This window comes from Copadichromis virginalis, linkage group LG5 (assembly GCF_057382275.1).
Source record: "Copadichromis virginalis isolate Kocher_CV1m ecotype Utaka linkage group LG5, C_Virginalis_male_GT1.1, whole genome shotgun sequence".
Taxonomy (NCBI): domain Eukaryota; kingdom Metazoa; phylum Chordata; class Actinopteri; order Cichliformes; family Cichlidae; genus Copadichromis; species Copadichromis virginalis.
Genome location: NC_140622.1, coordinates 17,491,147 through 17,509,662, shown reverse-complemented (window position 1 = coordinate 17,509,662; position 18,516 = coordinate 17,491,147). Strand labels below are relative to the sequence as shown.

Below are 18,516 nucleotides of genomic sequence, written 5' to 3'. Positions count from 1 at the left end.
TCACGTCACCTCGTCTCCTGTAACCCAGGCAACAAGAGCGCTAAAAATAACTAGGGACCCAAAGTAGATCAGCCATTTTCACTGTGGCCTGTAATTCCCTGCATCTAAAGAAAGGTACATTTGAAAAACTTCATAACAGCAAAGAGTGAAACTGCCGCTTGCTTTACTATATTCAACATTATGCCTGTTTCTCAGGTAGAAAGAAAACCACTTGGGCAAATGACTCAATATGTGTTTGCTGCCAGGAGAAGCTGAAAATCATTGGTTTAAATCATTGTCAATCTTCATTTTGTGTGATGGCATGAAACATAGCATGATCTCAAAAGATAATGTCAATTACATTAATAGTTGCATCATATACAATAATTAACTTGAACACCTCATATGAACCCCAATCCTTGTTTCTACCTGAGAAACTCCAAATCAGTAGAAATAAAAACTATTTTTAGAGTAATTAGGGGTAAAACGACTCTATAACAGGCTACAGAAGCTAATCGTGTCAGCTAAGAAGAGGAAACTGATGCTATAATTCACACAGGCTCACACGGATCCTTCCCACCTTGGATCAGCGGTTCAGGTGTGTGGTGGTGTAATGGAGTGGGTGATTTCTTTTTAATTTTGTTTTGTTTTTTTGCCAAACTTTGGCACATTTAAATGCCACAGCCTACCTTCTTACCCACATCTTTTGTTATTTGCTCTCATCGTCACAAACACAGTCAGGAGATCTTCCTAACGTAATGTGCAGTGCTTCAAAATACAGATTTTTACAATAACAATTTAATCTTCTATGTATAAATAATTTCTGATCTCTCTCGTGTTTTTAAGCAAATCCATTCAAAATATGTCTTCTTTAAATGAAGACATATAGGGCCTATTAATGCCAACTCACCAAAACACAGAAGTCCACTTACTTGTGCAGTACTGCTATCTCATTCTCAATGCTGTTTTCCTTGCCCTCTAAGGCCTTCTTGGGGATACACTTGACGGCCACCAATTTCTGAGTCCTCTTCTCCTCAGCCAAGACCACCTCAGAGAAAGCCCCGCTGAAACACAAACACACAAGTCTGTTAGACCTGAGTTTATTCATCCCAGGGGCTTCAGCTTTTCACATGCGTCGCTGACACTCTACAGAAAATAAGAAATTCCAGCTCTGATGTTAAACTGGTCTAACTTTTGTAATTCTTGGCTACCAGCATCTAAAAGCTAATATAAATTTTAGCCTGCTGATGCCAGATTGTGTTTATTTTTAATATCAGCCGCCTCCCGAAGTCTTTGGCGTGCTGAGTCAAGTTTTGGAAAGACTACAACCTGGTGGGATGAGTTGGAAGCACCAGTATTAAATATCGAGGTTTATCTCAGTGACAAATGTTGATACTGGCCAAAGGATTTTAAGTCTGACTCATGTAATGCTGTATATCAGTTGTATGCTACAGTTTACATTGTCACAGATTGAATAATGGTGTATATGAAAGTCCATATGAACAATAAATGGGGAAAAAATAGCCTCAGAATTTTTCCCCGTTTTGGATGTATTGCAGGCTTCATAAAACTTACTGTTATGTTATAAAAATTCACTGTCTTCTTATTTATCTGTATTTGTTTCTAATTTATCTATATTCAGGGGTGCACATAAGTGGTCCGCAGGTGCGCATTCGCTGTCAAAATAAAAGACGCGCACCAGATAAGAAGTTGCAACGCACGTTTTTTTCACGGTATATTCTGCACCACATCTCTGTGCGTTCATCATTTGTTTGAAGCCAGCTCACCTCCTGCAACCACTGTTCCGAGACTACGTGCTTCTTTTGCGGTTTGGACTCCTTCGGACATTTCTTTGGTGGTGGAGGAGCACCAAACTAATTGCTTAAAGGAGCTTGCTTCTTCGCATCTTTAAGAGTTCTAAACAAAGAAAATCTTACGTACGCAAACGCGCGTTGCAACTTCTTATCTGGTGCGCGTCTTTTATTTTGACAGCGAATGCGCACCTGCGGACCACTTATGTGCACCCCTGTCTATATTTGTTTCTCTATTGTTTTCTCTTGTTTTAACCGATTGTGAAGCACTTTGGTCAACTCCGTTGTTTTTAAATGTGCTATACAAATACATTTTGAATTGAATTTGAATTGAATTTTGCCTTTTACCATCATTTACGTAAAGAACCCAGGCTTTGACTAGCTGAAGTACTGCAACGACAAATCTGACAGCCTTTTACACTTTTTTCTTTTTTATTCTCTTGGTTTCTGTATTCAGGAAAATCAAAACAAGTAAAGCATCTGAAGTCAGAGTAGCAAAAGAATAATAGCACTTTCCCATGACCCATTTCAGAGTGGAGGTGGACCTCGAGCATTTTGACCACAGCCCGAAGAGTTCTGACTCAGCTCCAGTGCTGTTCAATAGCTACAACTCCTGAGCCACAATGGTAGGCTTTGACACCGCAATACAACAGAGACAAGGTCACGGTAGCTTCAATGCAACGTTTTGGTTTCTTCATGTGTAATGTAACTTACTGTTTCAAACTGTGATGATTTTAATAAAATAAAAATAAATAAATAAGCAAGACTAAAGGAAAAAACATTGGTAACATAAAAATTACATAACACTCTCCCTGCAGCAGAAGGTCTTCTGATTACTGATTTGTTTAGCCTACTAATCAGTCTACCATATATTAAGCTGTACTTCACATACCAGAATAAATAAAAGGAAGAGCTTCCATGAAAAAACTAGGGTCTTCCTGATTTTTAATTTTTCATATTTTCCCATACACCTAAATTACAGAGCCTTTTTAGGGAAAAAAAAAAAACAGATGGAAAGACCACTATGGCACATAATAATCCTGGTAATTAGCCCTAAAGCTTAACATCTGTGCATCCCATACCCATGACCTTATGCTGTGTTTACAACACATAGGATAGACTGTTGGGATGATGAAGTGGGTAGTGTCGGGTATATATTTGGTTTTCTACTAAGTGCTAATGTTGGATGAATCTGAGCGTTTTGAAGTGAATACATTTCTTACAGTAATGTGTAACACAGGCAAATTTATCAATTTCAAAGCTTTTGATACTCTCATGCTTGAATTCACTGGATCATTCTCACTGATTTTTATGAATTTTTAGAATAGAATAGAATTCAACTTTATTGTTATTGCACATGTCACAAGTGCAGGCAACGAAATGCAGTTTGCATCCATCCAGAAACTGCTTTAGCCATAATATAGATATATTACAAAAATATATATTAGCAATAATATATATATATATAGATATATTACAGGAATGGGTCTATTATAGGTCATTTTTGCAATGGTGGTTCTTCCAAAAGTCTTATTGCACGAGGTCATCACTCTCAGTCAGTTTATTTATAAAGTCCATTTAAACACAACACAGTGCTAAACAGCAAGTAATAACAAGAGTGAAAATGTTTAGAACAATAAAAATAATGATTTTATCCAATATTCTTCAGGTAGGAGTGTCAGGCAAGTCATTACACAACAAACACAAAAATCTGATTTTTTATATCTCACCTGAAGGAAATCTGAATTCTAGTAAATGATGTGTAGTTTTACAGGAAAGTTTACATAGCTTGAAATAACTCACAATGATGTCTTGCGGTGAAGCAGTAATTCACACTACAACAGACACTGACAGTGAACAATGTTTGTTTTTTGTTTTCTCAAAAAGAAAAAATCTATGATCATTTCAGTATTAGCTGCCAATACCATGTTCAAACATGTCCCTGTTTTCTTAAAACCAATGGCACGATAAAAACTCAGATCAAAAGTGAAATCGGTTGTTATCGCTCTGGTTCCAGGCAGTTGTTTGTGTAGACAGAAAGGAAGGACATGCATTCAGTCTAGAGATTTACAGATTCATTATTACTGCCAAACATGAAGACTTGTTTTCATACCAGCGACATCTGAAAAACAAGCAACTCTCTCTTCTCTGTAAAGTAATCCTAGAAAAAAAGAATCCTGCAAAACACATTTACATTCATAATTCAAATTTTAATTTTAAATAAAATAAATAAATTCTTGAAAGAAGGCTGATTTTGCCTAATGTAATTTATGGCTCATGAGTTATATCAGGATTTTCCAACACAGGGACACTGTGTTGGCAAAGGTCGAGTGCACTGAGCAGTGATAGATGTCGCCTGCAGTCCTATTTTGGCTCAGCGTTTGTGTTCCTGTTTGCATTTCTTGCAGTATTTATAACAGTTGTTTGTGTCTTTTGCTTTAGGAAATTACTTTCGTAGTGAAATAAAGCCCATGATCAGTGTAACAAACTCAAAAATTGGGTTCCCATTTTGCTACTACTATTGAAATACACGCTGCCATGCATGACATTGTGATATTTCAATTTTGACATGACAGGCATTGGTGCACGCTGAATAACACTGGCAATGGCTTCCTTACAAAATAACAGTGAAACTGCTTGCTTCCTGCTTACATTTAAAGAAATTGAATATGCAAACAGAGGGCTTACAATTACCTTTTTTTAGTTATCAAGCAAAATTCGTAAAGACAACAAATGAACAGTAGTTGAGCTTAGATATATATGTTTTACAACGGGTCCTTCCACAAACTTTATGCAGTGACCCTCATGCAGGTCTCTGGTGGTGTTAACTACAAAAACCCAAAGAACCCTGAACCCAGATCTTGATAAGACTAACTGTGAGTGAGGCTTTGTGGTCGTGTGTCAACAAGAAACTAAAACTTGTGCAGGAATGCCATCTGCTTTGGCAGAAATCCAGCTCTGTGGAGGAGGTTGTCACTGCTGCAAATTCCTCTGCAGCATCTGGAGAATTTAGCTGACATTCTCCATGCTTCCACTGACAAACCAAAAGGGCTCTTGGGAAGTGTCAAATAGTGGTTCACAGAGACGGTCTTTGACTACAGATATTCAAGGGGGGGGATTTTATTTGTTTCGCAAGATAAAAACTGTATAACCATTTTGCCATGTGAAATGATTCTGATGTATATTTGCCTGACTTGAATTGTTTAAAATAACTTGATATTTATATTTAACCACATTTTGCCATAAACCCCCCCCCCCAAAGAAAAAAAAAACCTTTTACGTTCTTGACTTCCCATCACAAAATAAGACTGGTCATTGTTTTTATGTAGTTCCCAAAATTACTTCCCTATTTTCTGAATATCAGGAAACAGTCCTTCACTGCGTTGGTCCTTTAAAGTGACACTTTTACTGAGCAGCAGCCTTGACAGCCACTGTTTAATAAAAACAGAAGAAGCAGACACAAGTTCAGCCAACTGCCCCACACAGGGGATGCCAAAGAAATGTAGCAGCAACCCTCAAGTACTGTTGTTATACAACTGTTTTACAGTAAATTATCTGAGTATTATTTGATGTGTCTGCAACTGGCACCGTGCAGCCTAAAAAAACATGAAGAATATAGAAAGGATGGCTGTGTCGGGTGAGTTTGCTGAAGGTTAATCCTAACCAAGGTTTCAGTTGGATTATAAGGTAAACAAACGTGTTTACAGAGCTGTTCCCGTTCCAAACAGGATGTTCTAATCAGCACCATGGGAACTGTGTCCAGAAACAGGAAACACTCAGTCCCCTCACCCTCACGCACACACAGGCATGCAGACATGGTACGACTGGAGAGCTATTAGCTGCTAAGCCCTTAATGAGGACTAGCTTGCCATTATACAAACAGTAGGGCATTTCTCAGAAAAACACTGTGTAAATACTTTACACAGTGGTTTCAATATATACATACAGTATACAGTCAAATATAGAAAAGACATATACACATTTAGGCCTCATACAGTTTAAATATTTGCATAAACTCCGTCTCTGTTGGTTTTACACCCCACCCAAACATTTGAATAAGATGCTGGGCTGTTTTTTTATTATTATTATTAATTTTATTCATCGTAAATGGTCAAATGTCAGCAGACCCCTCTGTTTCTTCTATTTTGAACACAACACCTTTTTTATTTTGTTACTGTTGTATTGTATAAAGTAAGTGTCAGTGATGATGCAGATATGTACAGCACATACTGTATGCCAATTAAAATGAACTCTGCAAAGCAAACATTAAAAAAAGAAAATCAACAAGGAAGTATTTCTTATGTGGCAGTGACGTTTTGAGAATACTAATCTTCTCTGACTGTCTGCCATGGAAAAAGGACATTTCTTATTTCTCAAACTCACAGCACTTCTGCCATCTGTCCTGCTGAGAAGTTGGTCAAGAAGGTATGTAAACAGATGACAAAACTGTAACTGTGGAAAGGTCAGAGAGACATAGGGAAGGACCATCTGGCCCAATAAGAGCTGAGAGATACCCAACTGTGAAACTGGACCTGAAACATAACAAGACCATCTTTGCTCTGTGGGCCTCCCAAACATGAAGAACAGCACAATCAAACCACAATCACTCTCGATTTACATATAACAACACAGCACACAGACACAACACATCAGTAAAATGTGGTCATCTAATCCTAAAGGGAGACCCATTTAAAATACTTGAATTACCATTTTTTTTTGCTCCATCAAGGCAAAGACACAAATCTGAGACAGTGAAAAATACTTGTCTGTCTGTCAGCAACATCACACAAAAACTGCCAGAATTTAGCCTACATTAACCACATCTACCTCATGAGTAAATAATGTTGCCTATGTTGTGTTTACAGCCTATTGTTTTGAATCACCTGATCAAAACAACCATTTATACATGGCTAATATCTCAAAATTATACACCGTGCCTCCTTTGTCACTGGCGCCTTGATGCAGCAGGTTATGACAATATCAAAATACATCTCTCACTTCCAACTCATCACATATGGACACATGTATAAGAGCCCTTGGCATCAAATCACATAAAGGCAGTGGTTAACCCATCCAATACGATGGGTTAACTTTTGGCATATTTTAACTCAAACTGAAAGTTTTTCCTATACTATATTCCAATATTATACTACACGTAACACAGTAGTGTGCCTAGCAAGTAAAAAAGGAAGTGAAAATCAGTAAGTGGAAGATCAAATAAACTCAGAAGCTTCCAGATTATCCTCCAAACCTTTTCTGTCGTTGAAAGCCCACCATTACCCCTCTGCATTGAACACAAACTAGCAAAGCATTGTATTGGTGTGGAGCTGCGATGAGTATGTTTGCATTCTGTTCTCCTAGTTTACACATCTGCAGCATTAAACCTTCCTATGGGGCTAAGACTTGCTGTGATTGCATACCGAGTGAGGATGTATACACATACTGTATCACAAATGTGAAAAGTAAAATGAAAAAGAGATTTATTTACTTTTAAAAGGTTTAAATAAACCATTTAAAAACCATTAAATAAAATAAGGCAACACGGTGGCACGGTGGTTAGCACTGTTGCTGCACAGCAAGAAGGTCCTGAGTTCAATTCCACCATCAGGCTGGGGTCTTTCTCCGTGGAGTTTGCATGTTCTCCCTGTGTTGGCGTGGGTTCCCTACGGGCACTCCGGCTTCCTCCCACCGTCCAGCTTGTGGAGATAGGTTAATTGATTAATCCAAATTGCTCATAGGTGTGAGTGTGAATGGTTGTCTGTCTCTATGTGTTAGCCCTGCGACAGACTGGCGAGCTGTCCAGGGTGTACCCCGCCACTCGCCCTATGACAGCTGGGATAGGCCCCCGTGACCCTGAAAAGGTTAAGCGGAAGCGAATGGATGGATGGTGTAAAATATGACCTACTGATATTGACAAAGTGCACCAAAGACCAGCACCATGGCTAAACTATGTTTTTTAGTGTAATACCTCAGTACAATCCACACTACAGTTCAGTGAAGTAATATTACATAACCAAACCAAGAAAACTAAACTGCTACATCTAGAGCTATGAGCAACATGGGGAGCTACTGGCTAGAGTGAACTCATTAATTCACCAAAAGACAAACATTGCTCCTGAAGTCTGTACTGTTGTCAGTCTCTGAATGGTGATAGCAGACAGCAATCCCATGATTCCTATGTCCTCTCTAGGTTACTATCCAAATATTTCTGTAACTGCAAATCTAAATATTGGAAACACTAACAATTTACTTTTAGCCATCTGATCTGTTCATGAGACACCAACAAAAGATATTTTCTGACTTTTTATATGGAATACTATTTGTAAATTAAAACAGCTTTAAATCTACAAGTACACAAGTGCTGGCATCAATAATGGTCAGTTTGTAGCATGAAAATTTTTCAGCAGAAAAAATTTGTCCTTCACTGAGAATAATTAAGCCACTCTGACGATACACAGTCTATCTGGACCAATCATCTCATGACGTAGCCTCTGCAGCTAACATTGTTTCTGAGGATAGAAATTCTTGGTTTTGTTATCTGCTATTTCCTCAATAAATAACAAAATGAAACACTCTTAAACTGTCATCACAAAATAACTGAAGGTTTCAAGTCTGAACTATGGCCAGTGCAGTAAGAGGTCACCTTACCAACTCCAGTTAATTCAGAACACTGCTACCTGGATTTTAACTGGCACTAAGAAATATGAGCATATTTCTTACTCCAATAATAAATCAATGTTAAACTTAGACTGGCTGACCATTCAATTTTGTATCCATTTTAAAAGAAAAAGCTACTTTTAGAGGCTACCTTATCCACAAGGGGGGTCACCACAGCAGGTAGCTCCCTAAAAATGCACCTCATGAGGTAGCTTGACTTCACAAATCTTGTTGTCCTTAAAGTATTTTTTGGGAAAGCCAGAAGCTGTTCACTGTGTCCATGGGAAAAAACAAAACTAATGATAAACACACACACACTTGCACACACACACACACACTCACGCACACACACACACTATTTTGAATTTTGGATTAAGTAAAATCCAACTTTGAATTTTTTGCCGTTCTCCAGAGCCCATAAAAAGGTATTTGGGAGAGCCATACAACAATCCCCCAAAAGCTTCCATTACACCTTGAACCTTGCCCTGATATACTGAATGCTCATATATACATCTACCTGCTAGTAAAGATTATGTTCAACTATAACTTAAGATATTGCATGCAGAGCAAGTTGCAAAAAAGCAACAAGAAATTTCTAAAACTTTTTGACATGGAAATGCTAAGTATATACATACATTTAGGGAAGATTTACCCTCAAAAAGTGCACTGTAAAAAAATCAAGTTGGTATTTTGCATTGATAAGCTGGTCCGGCTGTTTCAGAGATTCAGGATTCATCCAATTCCCATGAAAAGACAGCAGCAAGGAGAATTTTATGATTTGCTCCAGAAGCTGAAGCTGTATCATGAATGCTTTCGTACATATTTCAGGAAGTCAATGGGGCAGTTTGAGCTCCTGTTGGCATAGTTGGGACCACAACTGAGGAGCCAGAGAACTCATTTCAGAGAGGTGATTGCGCCTAGCTGTTTATCTGAGGTAAAACAGTATTAAGTTAATATTTCCATATCATTGTATATTCACTACCGATGTGCATGTTAAGCCACAAGGACTCTTGTTGCTTAATATAGTGGTCTGATTACTAAATATTTTACGTGTCCTGTGTTTAAAGGCCTTTAAAGTCTTCACTAATTGATTTTATTTTATAGCTTGATTATTTATGGATTCTGACTCTCTTTGGTAAACAAATTAAATTTCCAGCACGCACCTCTTTGCAGTACGCCATTGGACAGGCATTGACAAAAGACAAAGTAACAAGAAGCTCTACCCAGCTAAAAAAAACAAACACACACACACACACACACACACACACACACACACACACACACACACACAGAGAGTAGTTTGCTGGTAGTTTGAGTGTTGAAAGAGATCAAAAATAAAATTTAAAAAGGAATGAATATTTGCCATAAATTGGCCGGAAAAAGGACAAATAGACATAAATGGTTACTCTTGGTGGATGTTTACATAGCTCACTGCTATCTAGAGGCCTAAACTCTGTTACTACCAGAGCTTTAGTATCCATTTAAGATAAAAATAGACCCAACTTTCCACTGTTTAAACTCCACTTACTGGCAGGAATTGCTTTGAAGCACATACATGAAAACAAAATCCCCCAATCAAATCATATAGCGGAGTATAATTAAGTTAGACAGCAAAGAACACGCATCCCTAAGGATTTCTTGGATTGGAGATAATAAGCGCATGGAATGTCTTTTCAAGCCAGTTTGCTGATATGTGGACAGCTTGAAATGTGAGAAATACGGACAATAAAGGATTATAACAATGGAGAAGGACTGTGGGAAGATGTACATGACAAGCCTGCGAGTGTACTAAAAGCTGTTAGGAGGATATATTGCTGTGAGCAGATGGAGTTGCCTAAGTGGGCCAGACAGTGGGCATATATATGTGTGTGTGTGTGTGTGTGTGTGTGTGTGTGTGTGTGTGTGTGTGTGGATTCAGGAACTGCAGGCTATGCCATGCTGAGTTGCAGACTTCTGTTTGAATTAGGTCAGGGCAGGGCTGAAGGGCTGAAGGTGCCATAAGCAGGGATGGATTTTGAGGATTGTGCTGGAGTTGGAAATAGTTCTAAACTGTCATTGTTCCAAGGAATGGTTAAACTCCACTGATCTGTGCTATGGCTGCTAGAGTGTCTTAATGAATGCATATTTAGAATGCAAAAATCTGTCCCACTTGATTACTATTTTTGGAATTTGAAACTGAAAGAGCAGCGAAAAGACAGAATAAGCCAGAGACACTATTACAAGGACACAGTAATGTATTGTCTTGTGCTATGCTTTACAGTACTGGAGCAAAGCCCCATCCACCTTCTTCCTTTTAATATCATCTATTCTGCAGCTCAGGCTCAATTTAAAAAAAATAAAGAAAACCAGTCTTCTTTTTAAGCTAGCTATGAGGTGATAACGTTACAGAAAAATTTATACTTTGGGGGTTTATGTGAAGATTAAAAACTGACGTTATAATAAGCACTATTACAGGAATACGATGGGATAAATATGGTGGTAAATGAAGAGATGGGAGAGTTAGGACACAGACAGAAAAAAAGAAGCACGGAGAGATGAAAAATAGATGAAGTGGGGCAGCTCTCATGCTGTGAGATTCATCTGCTCCATAAAGGTGGCTGTTTCTTTTGTCTGAACGGCTTTGTTAATCATCATTTTGAATTCGTTTGATTCAACTTCACACGCAAATGCTGTAGTAAAAGTGAGTCTGTGCTTATTTTCCTTCAAACTCCATGTGTGTCTGAACCTCCACACTACACTTTAGACTATAAATATGTTGGCATAGGGATGTGTGGGGTGATTGCTCACTTATTACTTGGAAATATTGCACAACACAGCAACAAAGTAATAAATTGCAGCAATATGGATTCAGCAGCATCATCCAAATTCAGACAATATAAATATAGTAATTATGTATAGGAACTGTATTACTTTACAAGATTATGGAAATACTATGTAAACACAATATTTGTGGCAACTAACTGTGGTTGAGGATGTAATACACACTCAATTTCTGGGCAATCACTTTCATTTGCAAAGTGACTGCACAGGTTACCTAATGAGATGCAACGTCCAAACAACTGCAGTACATCTTGGACTCACTTCAATCCCTCTCTGACAAATTGGCAAAGAATTCAACTAACCGCCATCTAATTTAAAAATACAGATCGCCAATCAGGTGCAAGCAACCTGACTCAGTAAGAACCAATGAGTGCAACTTGTCTACGCTGCAAGTTGCTCGATTCCGACTCAATTGATTGTGCAAAGTTGACATTTTGCAGTTAAACTGGCCCCTACAGCAACTACGTCGCCATCTGAAGAAACTTCTTTCAGCTGTTTCCTTATTTACGTGTCACCACACTAGATGGCTCTTCATATTTGCATATCCCCCCAAGGGATTTGTGTCTCCTCCCAGTCTTAAAACAGGGACCATGTTAGGCACATGAGTGGGCCACTGCACCACAAAGCCACAGTATCATTAACTGTGCAGGGATTTCTGAATTTTAATTTCAAATCTCTGAAGTTCTGGCTGCACTAAATAATTAATGTGAATTCCTGTGTATGCAGGTAGCAACAGGTTTGCAACATACCACAACTGATTTGTGATTTTTGCAGTTTAATCACAAACACAATGCACATCTGTAATCTGATCCCATTCAGCTGCAAACTGGCCACCACAGTCTGACTCTACCTCGTTGCTGTTTATCACTGCCTTGCTGGGCCAAAGTCACTTTGAAGATGGCAACTGACTGTCATCGAAACAGTCATTTCAATGACAATGAAACTTTGAACGGGTGAGTGCAAGATCCAGACAAAGGCATGTCCCTTATTTACTATAAGATTTATATACTATAAGAGAGGTTAGTACGTGTTTTAGAGACCGTGGTCTCTCTAAATCAGAGTTGTCAAACATAATGCCCAGGGGCCATAACTGACCTAGTAAAGACTCCAATGCGTTTTTTATTTTTGTTTGCTTGTTTTAAACAGCTTTTCCTACAGGCAGTAAGCTAACAGAACTTTTTTCTGTAGTTTTATACATTTATTTATGAGTTCTGACAGATTTTTGTCATTTACTACGGCAGCATTTTTATCCTTGTAGAAAAACTGAGCTGTACTGTTGAAGCTGCACTTCTTTTTCTGATAATAAATGGGATTAAATGCGTAGTTAAACATCTTTACACTGACAGAAAGGGGAGTTTGGCTGAATCAGCCCACTTAAGCTCAAAGTGGGCTGAATGTGGCCCATGGTGTAAAATGAGTTTGACTTTCCTGCTCTAAACAATAATATGATTTACTGTAAGAACATTTAATGCTACAGCGTGGTCAAAGCCTCATCTCTGGTCATGCAAATCATCGTCATTCACAAATGAAACTGTGCGTAAAAGTGCCCAAATAAACACACTCAGACGTATGAACATTTAGTGCTGAGTTATTGAACCCTTCCACTCAGGAGCAGAGAGCCCTTAGACAGAGAGGCAAATCAGTGTTAAAACCCATGTAATAGCCCAGAGGCATGAGTATGAGGTAACAAGTGGAGCAAAAGGTTCCTCTTTTCACTAACAGATTGTGTCCCAGCACTAACTGTTGATTCTGTACAACAAATCAGCAAAAATCTTGAATCCAGCATTTCACTGAGAAACATCAGCAACACAGTTTCATATCACAGAAATACACACTGATGAAGTTAAAAAGATTAGTATCTCATCCATCTAATAGACACTGAACAATATAAGCTCACTCTGAAGTCTAGCACATAAAAATATCTGTGCTCTTTGCTTGGTAAAAAGAGAAGAGAAGTGATGAATGGATCCTCTTTCATTCTCAGAGTTGCCAAGTCAAATGGGGGGAGCTGAAGGTCAACAAGAGATAACAGAAATAGAGAGGTTTTATTGATTATTATAATTATACTGCATGTGCCTATAAACATACACAACGGGGCAGAAAAGAAAAACAAGTGTTGAATCCTTTTACTCTCTGTGCCTCTCCATCACCCCCGCATGTACAAAAACACAACTCTTACCAAATCAATTGCAGCCAATAGCAGATCCTACAAACAACGAGGGCCACTGGGTCACCATAGAACATGACTGACGAAGACAGGCAGTGGCCAATCCATCAGCCATAACGATTTTAGATGATTACACCATGCACCCCTGCTTTTTCTGTCCACTTCCTCCTATAGCCAGTCTCTTGTTGCTTTATCTCCTCTATGTTTTGCAATGTATTCTAGGCTAAAAATACCAAGAATTCCGCCTTACTGCTCGCGGCATGAGAACATGTGCAGCCATTTAAATGTCAAAAAAGTCAGCATGGTTCATTTGTGCAGTTTATCATCACTAAAGAAATCTCAAACCTGTGGCAAAGTGTGGGAACATTTCTTGCAAAGAGATGTTTATAGGCACTACAGTGAAAAGATCAACATCTTAACAACAGAAAGAAGGGGAAAAAAGTGAAATAATGGAGGACACTGGGATTCAAATGACATAATAGGTCATCTAGTCTTTGAAACATAGAAACAGTTTCAAATAAATAACTACTGACAGCAGATTCACTCATATTTTCTATATTAAGTTGAAAAGGCTCTATAATAATACATTACACAATATATAAGATATTTCCTATTTTCCAAATACAGGGCCTGTGACAATGAGCAGTACACCCGGGGCAACATGACTCATGACAAATGCTTACCAACATATTGTAGAGAGAGCAGCGAAAGTCAATATTTGAAATAAAAGGTTAGGAAAGTACCAGCAGAGACAAGGAAATTCAAACTTCTCAGTCAAAAACATCTGAATATGTATGCATGACTGCATACACACCAAGCCTTGCACACCTACCCTTGTTGAATTCAAGGTAACTGTGACAAATGCTACTTTTAATATTACCAGATCTTTAACTAGAAACGTAACTGTAATACTCTATATGTGATTAACAAAAGCCCTGAAGAGGATCTGTGGCATTATGCTCAGCTGTGTGTCCTCAACCCTGCATAATGAACGCTTTAATTTCAGCTGAAAATCAAAGGGCAGCAGGATACACTGGGATCCCCCATCCAACACTGAACACAGTTTGAAACCAGGAAATAGAGAGCAGGTGATAGAGATGTGGAGCCAAAAATGAGGTTGGCTTTCTGACAGCCGAGATCCAAGTTTTGAGTTGGGTAGGACAAATAGAAAGAGAGAGAGGTTGGGGGTGTTAACTTAAGGGAGGATTTAAGTTGATTGCAGTACCATTGCTTGTTTTTATTAATCCCCATCTGTTTTGATTACTGAAACATGTGCCTGCAGCTGGGGATTAACCAAATGCAAGCAGCTGTTATGTGGTTCATAGGACTGATGCACTGATACAACACTTATATCAGATACTGATCAGACAGCTGGATGGGGCATTTGTAACAACACAAAACTCTATGGGGCTGACCTAGAGTACTGTGCAATAGGGTTGAGCTACCCCCAATTTCTTTATTTTATTTCCAAGGAGCCAGACTTTCTTGTAATTTTGAAAGTGGTCTTGGCAATAGCTTGCAGAAGTTTCTCTTTGGAGACTGGCTGCTTTTTCACTCATTTTCAGTCCAATTCTTGTACCTGACTATTTTCAAAGCCACTTAACACCGACCTATGAATCATATAATATAAAAAGGCTCCTAACTCGAAAGATGAACTAGTGTTGTTTTCATAAAACGGATAACTTAGCTAGGACGTGGCTGTCAAAAGGCCATTTTTTTAAGGATAGCAAAATGGGAAGAAAATGTTGAGGTATGCCAAATTGCACAATAACTATACTAACTAGACCAAAGGGTCTGATGGAGTGATGAATCCAAATGTGAAAAGTTTTTTTTTTTTAGTTCTAATTGTTAGTATGTACAAAGGAGGTCAGGAGACAGCCATCTGTAAAACATAGTTGAGCTTCTGTCATGGTTTGGGGCTGCATTTCAGTCAGCGGTGTTGGAGATCTTGTCAAAATTGGTGAAATTATTATAAATTCAGAAAAGGAACACCAGATTTTGAGACAAGATGCAGTATCATCAGGATACCATCTGACTGACAACAGCCATTTCCATTTCTCAAACACACTGCCAGTGTAGTAAAAGCATACATGGAAGGACTATTCCTGAAGGACTATTCCTGAAGAGTGCTTAAAGAAATTACCAGAAAGCTTGGTTAAGAGAGGTCAGTCTGTATTTAAGAGTAGAGGTGATCGTGCCAAATACTGATTTTCAAGTTCATTAGAATTATATAAACTCTGTTTTACCTTATATATACCATATTTCCATGCATGTTGATACACATTTCCTTAAATTATTGCACCTATTTTCCAAGCAAAATATTAAACAATATATTTTTAAGAAAGGTGACTTAAGAGTTTTGCACAGCGCTTTATTTAATTCATTTCTATATTTAATAGGTTACTCATCAGAAAAAAGTGCACCAATAGACATGGGTCAGGGAAGTGACACTGAGTATTTCACACATGCTACGCTAGAGCAGGGCGATATGACCAAAAATATTTATCACGATATACATTTGAAAATTTGCGATAACGATATAACTGACGATATAATTGACACTAGACAAAATACTTTACAACTCCACAATTTTATTAGTGGAAAAAAAAACATCAATGTATTTTCACTTTTCACAAGCAGCTGTTTTTTTATGTGCATTAAAGTTATATAATATAAAAAATTAACAGTGCAAATGGAAATTCCTTGCTGACAGTTTAACCAAAAGGCATTTCCAGTGGAAATTGGCCAACATTGGCCAACATATCCTCAGCATAACCAGTTCCACACCAGTGAAGTTGCAGCATTTTTACAAACCAATTCTGGTTCATCCGTTTCATTCAACGATGCACGTTTTACCCATATTCTATCGCGATATTTCATTTTCTTATCGTTGCCCAACATTATACCAGTATTACCGTGAACGGTATGATATGGCCCAGCCCTATGCTACGCCACAAGTTCTGGGGGTTTTTTTTATAGTTTGTAACTGACTAGGTGATTTCCAACAAACAATGGTCAAGTGAGTTGGCCACAATAAAAGGAGTGTGCTTTCCATTTCAGCTTCGCTCTCTCTTTCTCTGTTAACATTTTGGATGTTGCTATATTCGATTTTACACTTGTTAGGAAGATTTTATAGTGCTTGCAGTAGCATTAGTAAGCCATCAGCTTCATTACACTCATCAATACCTGTCTCTCTGTCCAGCTACACTCCATGTGTGTACAGAGGGGTACACAGGGGTAAAATGGAAAGCAGAGAAAGAGAAGCGAGACACTAGCAAGAGCGTTTAGGACAGCAAGCGCAAAAACTTTGATCAACATCAAAAGTACAATTTGTTTGTGTGTACCATTGTTTGGTATTATTTTGATCATAAAAAGCAGTTCAGTACATTTATACCATTGCATGTACCTGTTACATTTGCTTTGTGAAGTTTGAAAAAAAGTTTAATTTGAACCTGATGCTGCTTGAAAGATAAAAGAATGATTTCCAGTCTTTACCTCACAGTGAGAAACAAAGCTTGTTAATGTACACTGGAGCTGTATCAGTATTCAGTATTGGCATAAACCTAAAGCCAAGGTATCTGCACTGATACTGCAACAGACCAAGCATCCTAAAGTGCTGGGATAACTGTGTCATTGAAGACCCCTGAAGGAAATAAATGTGACATATATAAATAACAAGTCATTTAAATACACATTTGATTATTTTGCATTTACTGAATGTTTTTGCAAATTCAGGACAGGTAAATTGATGACTAATGTTTAAGACTAATACTAATGGTTTTACATCAGTGACCACCCCGATCATGGTCAAAATATGAGCAAGGAAGGTTCCAAAAAAAACCCAAACAAACACAAAACGTGTGTAGAGAAAGGTATAGAAGCGCATCAAATTTTCTGTGTTTCCATTAAAAAAATTTTAATTTTTAATCCGATTCACAAAGCACACACATGAACCCGGTGGTGGATTATTAATAGCGAATCAAAAACTTTGTTTCCATAGTGACTGTTTGAGTCCATTATGGAAAGTGTCTCTTGTTGTTACCAAGACAACAATCCAGCAAAGGCAAATGAATGTGGCAAACAGCTGAGTGATGCATTGAGCCGGTGATCTCTCCATAAACAAGCTCAGCCCCAAACCGGGGGCAGGTGGAGAACTAGAGGGATGACAATAAGAGGGTTGAAAGGATTTTCATGTATGTGGCTGTCAACCAGGCTCAGCTGGTTATATATATATATGTATTCTTCATATTATGATTAGGTTTTGAATATGTTTCTACTTATGTCAACTCGTGACACAAAAGGAGCAAGGGGAGGTTTTATAAACTCACAAAACCAGCTAGCTTTCACCTTGTATTAGGTTTCATCTAAGTTCACAGAACTTAATCCAAAACTAACAAGGATGTGGGTGTATGGAAAACACGCTTTAAGCAAGACACCTTGGACAAACATCCTGTCTTATGACACTCGGCATCCATGCTTAACGAGCTTATAACCAGGAGTTATTCTAGGCATTAAGTGTTACAAGTATGCATGCACAAAACAGTATAGGCTTAAAGGGGAAAAATGGGATCCAAATTGCTAAAGTAATTTTGGGAAAACATTTCATAGTGGGAAAGACAGTGGGACTATTTGGACAGGAGGACGATCTCAATCCCAGCATGACCTCTGAAAGGCAGAAACAGTCTTGATGTCAGAATAAATTATATTTTTATAAAAGCCAAATCACATCAAGATTTGACTAGCATACTGTGTGCAGCTACAACAGTGGGATTCCTGCATACTAGCACATATAGTGTAGCTGCGCTTCAGATACGTCAGGAATGATTCAAGTTTCTATAAATGACAAACAGCGGGGTTGCCATTCAAAAATCAAGCATGACCATTTGAGATAAAGTGATAATCACAATCACACCCATGTGAATAAATCCTAAACTTAATGTTTGTGATTTATATGCTATGTTTTGCAGGATTTAAACATCTCATGCTATGACTTATTCATGAAAGAAGCCACTTTCACATTTTTTGTCCCATGAAATAACAAAAGCAAGAAAGTATAAATCAATTTAACATTATGTTCTATGG

General features: G+C 38.1%; 1 protein-coding gene across 3 annotated transcripts in view; it reads right to left on the bottom strand.

Annotated features, from left to right (window-relative positions):
- camk1b (calcium/calmodulin-dependent protein kinase Ib) overlaps positions 1-18,516 on the bottom strand; it is a 40,085-nt gene that overhangs the window by 13,627 nt on the left and 7,942 nt on the right. For all 3 annotated transcript variants that reach the window (XM_085456296.1, XM_085456298.1, XM_085456297.1), the window contains one exon: positions 912-1,043. In XM_085456296.1, coding sequence (XP_085312422.1) covers positions 912-1,043 — 132 coding nt within the window. The remainder of the gene's footprint in view (positions 1-911; positions 1,044-18,516) is intronic.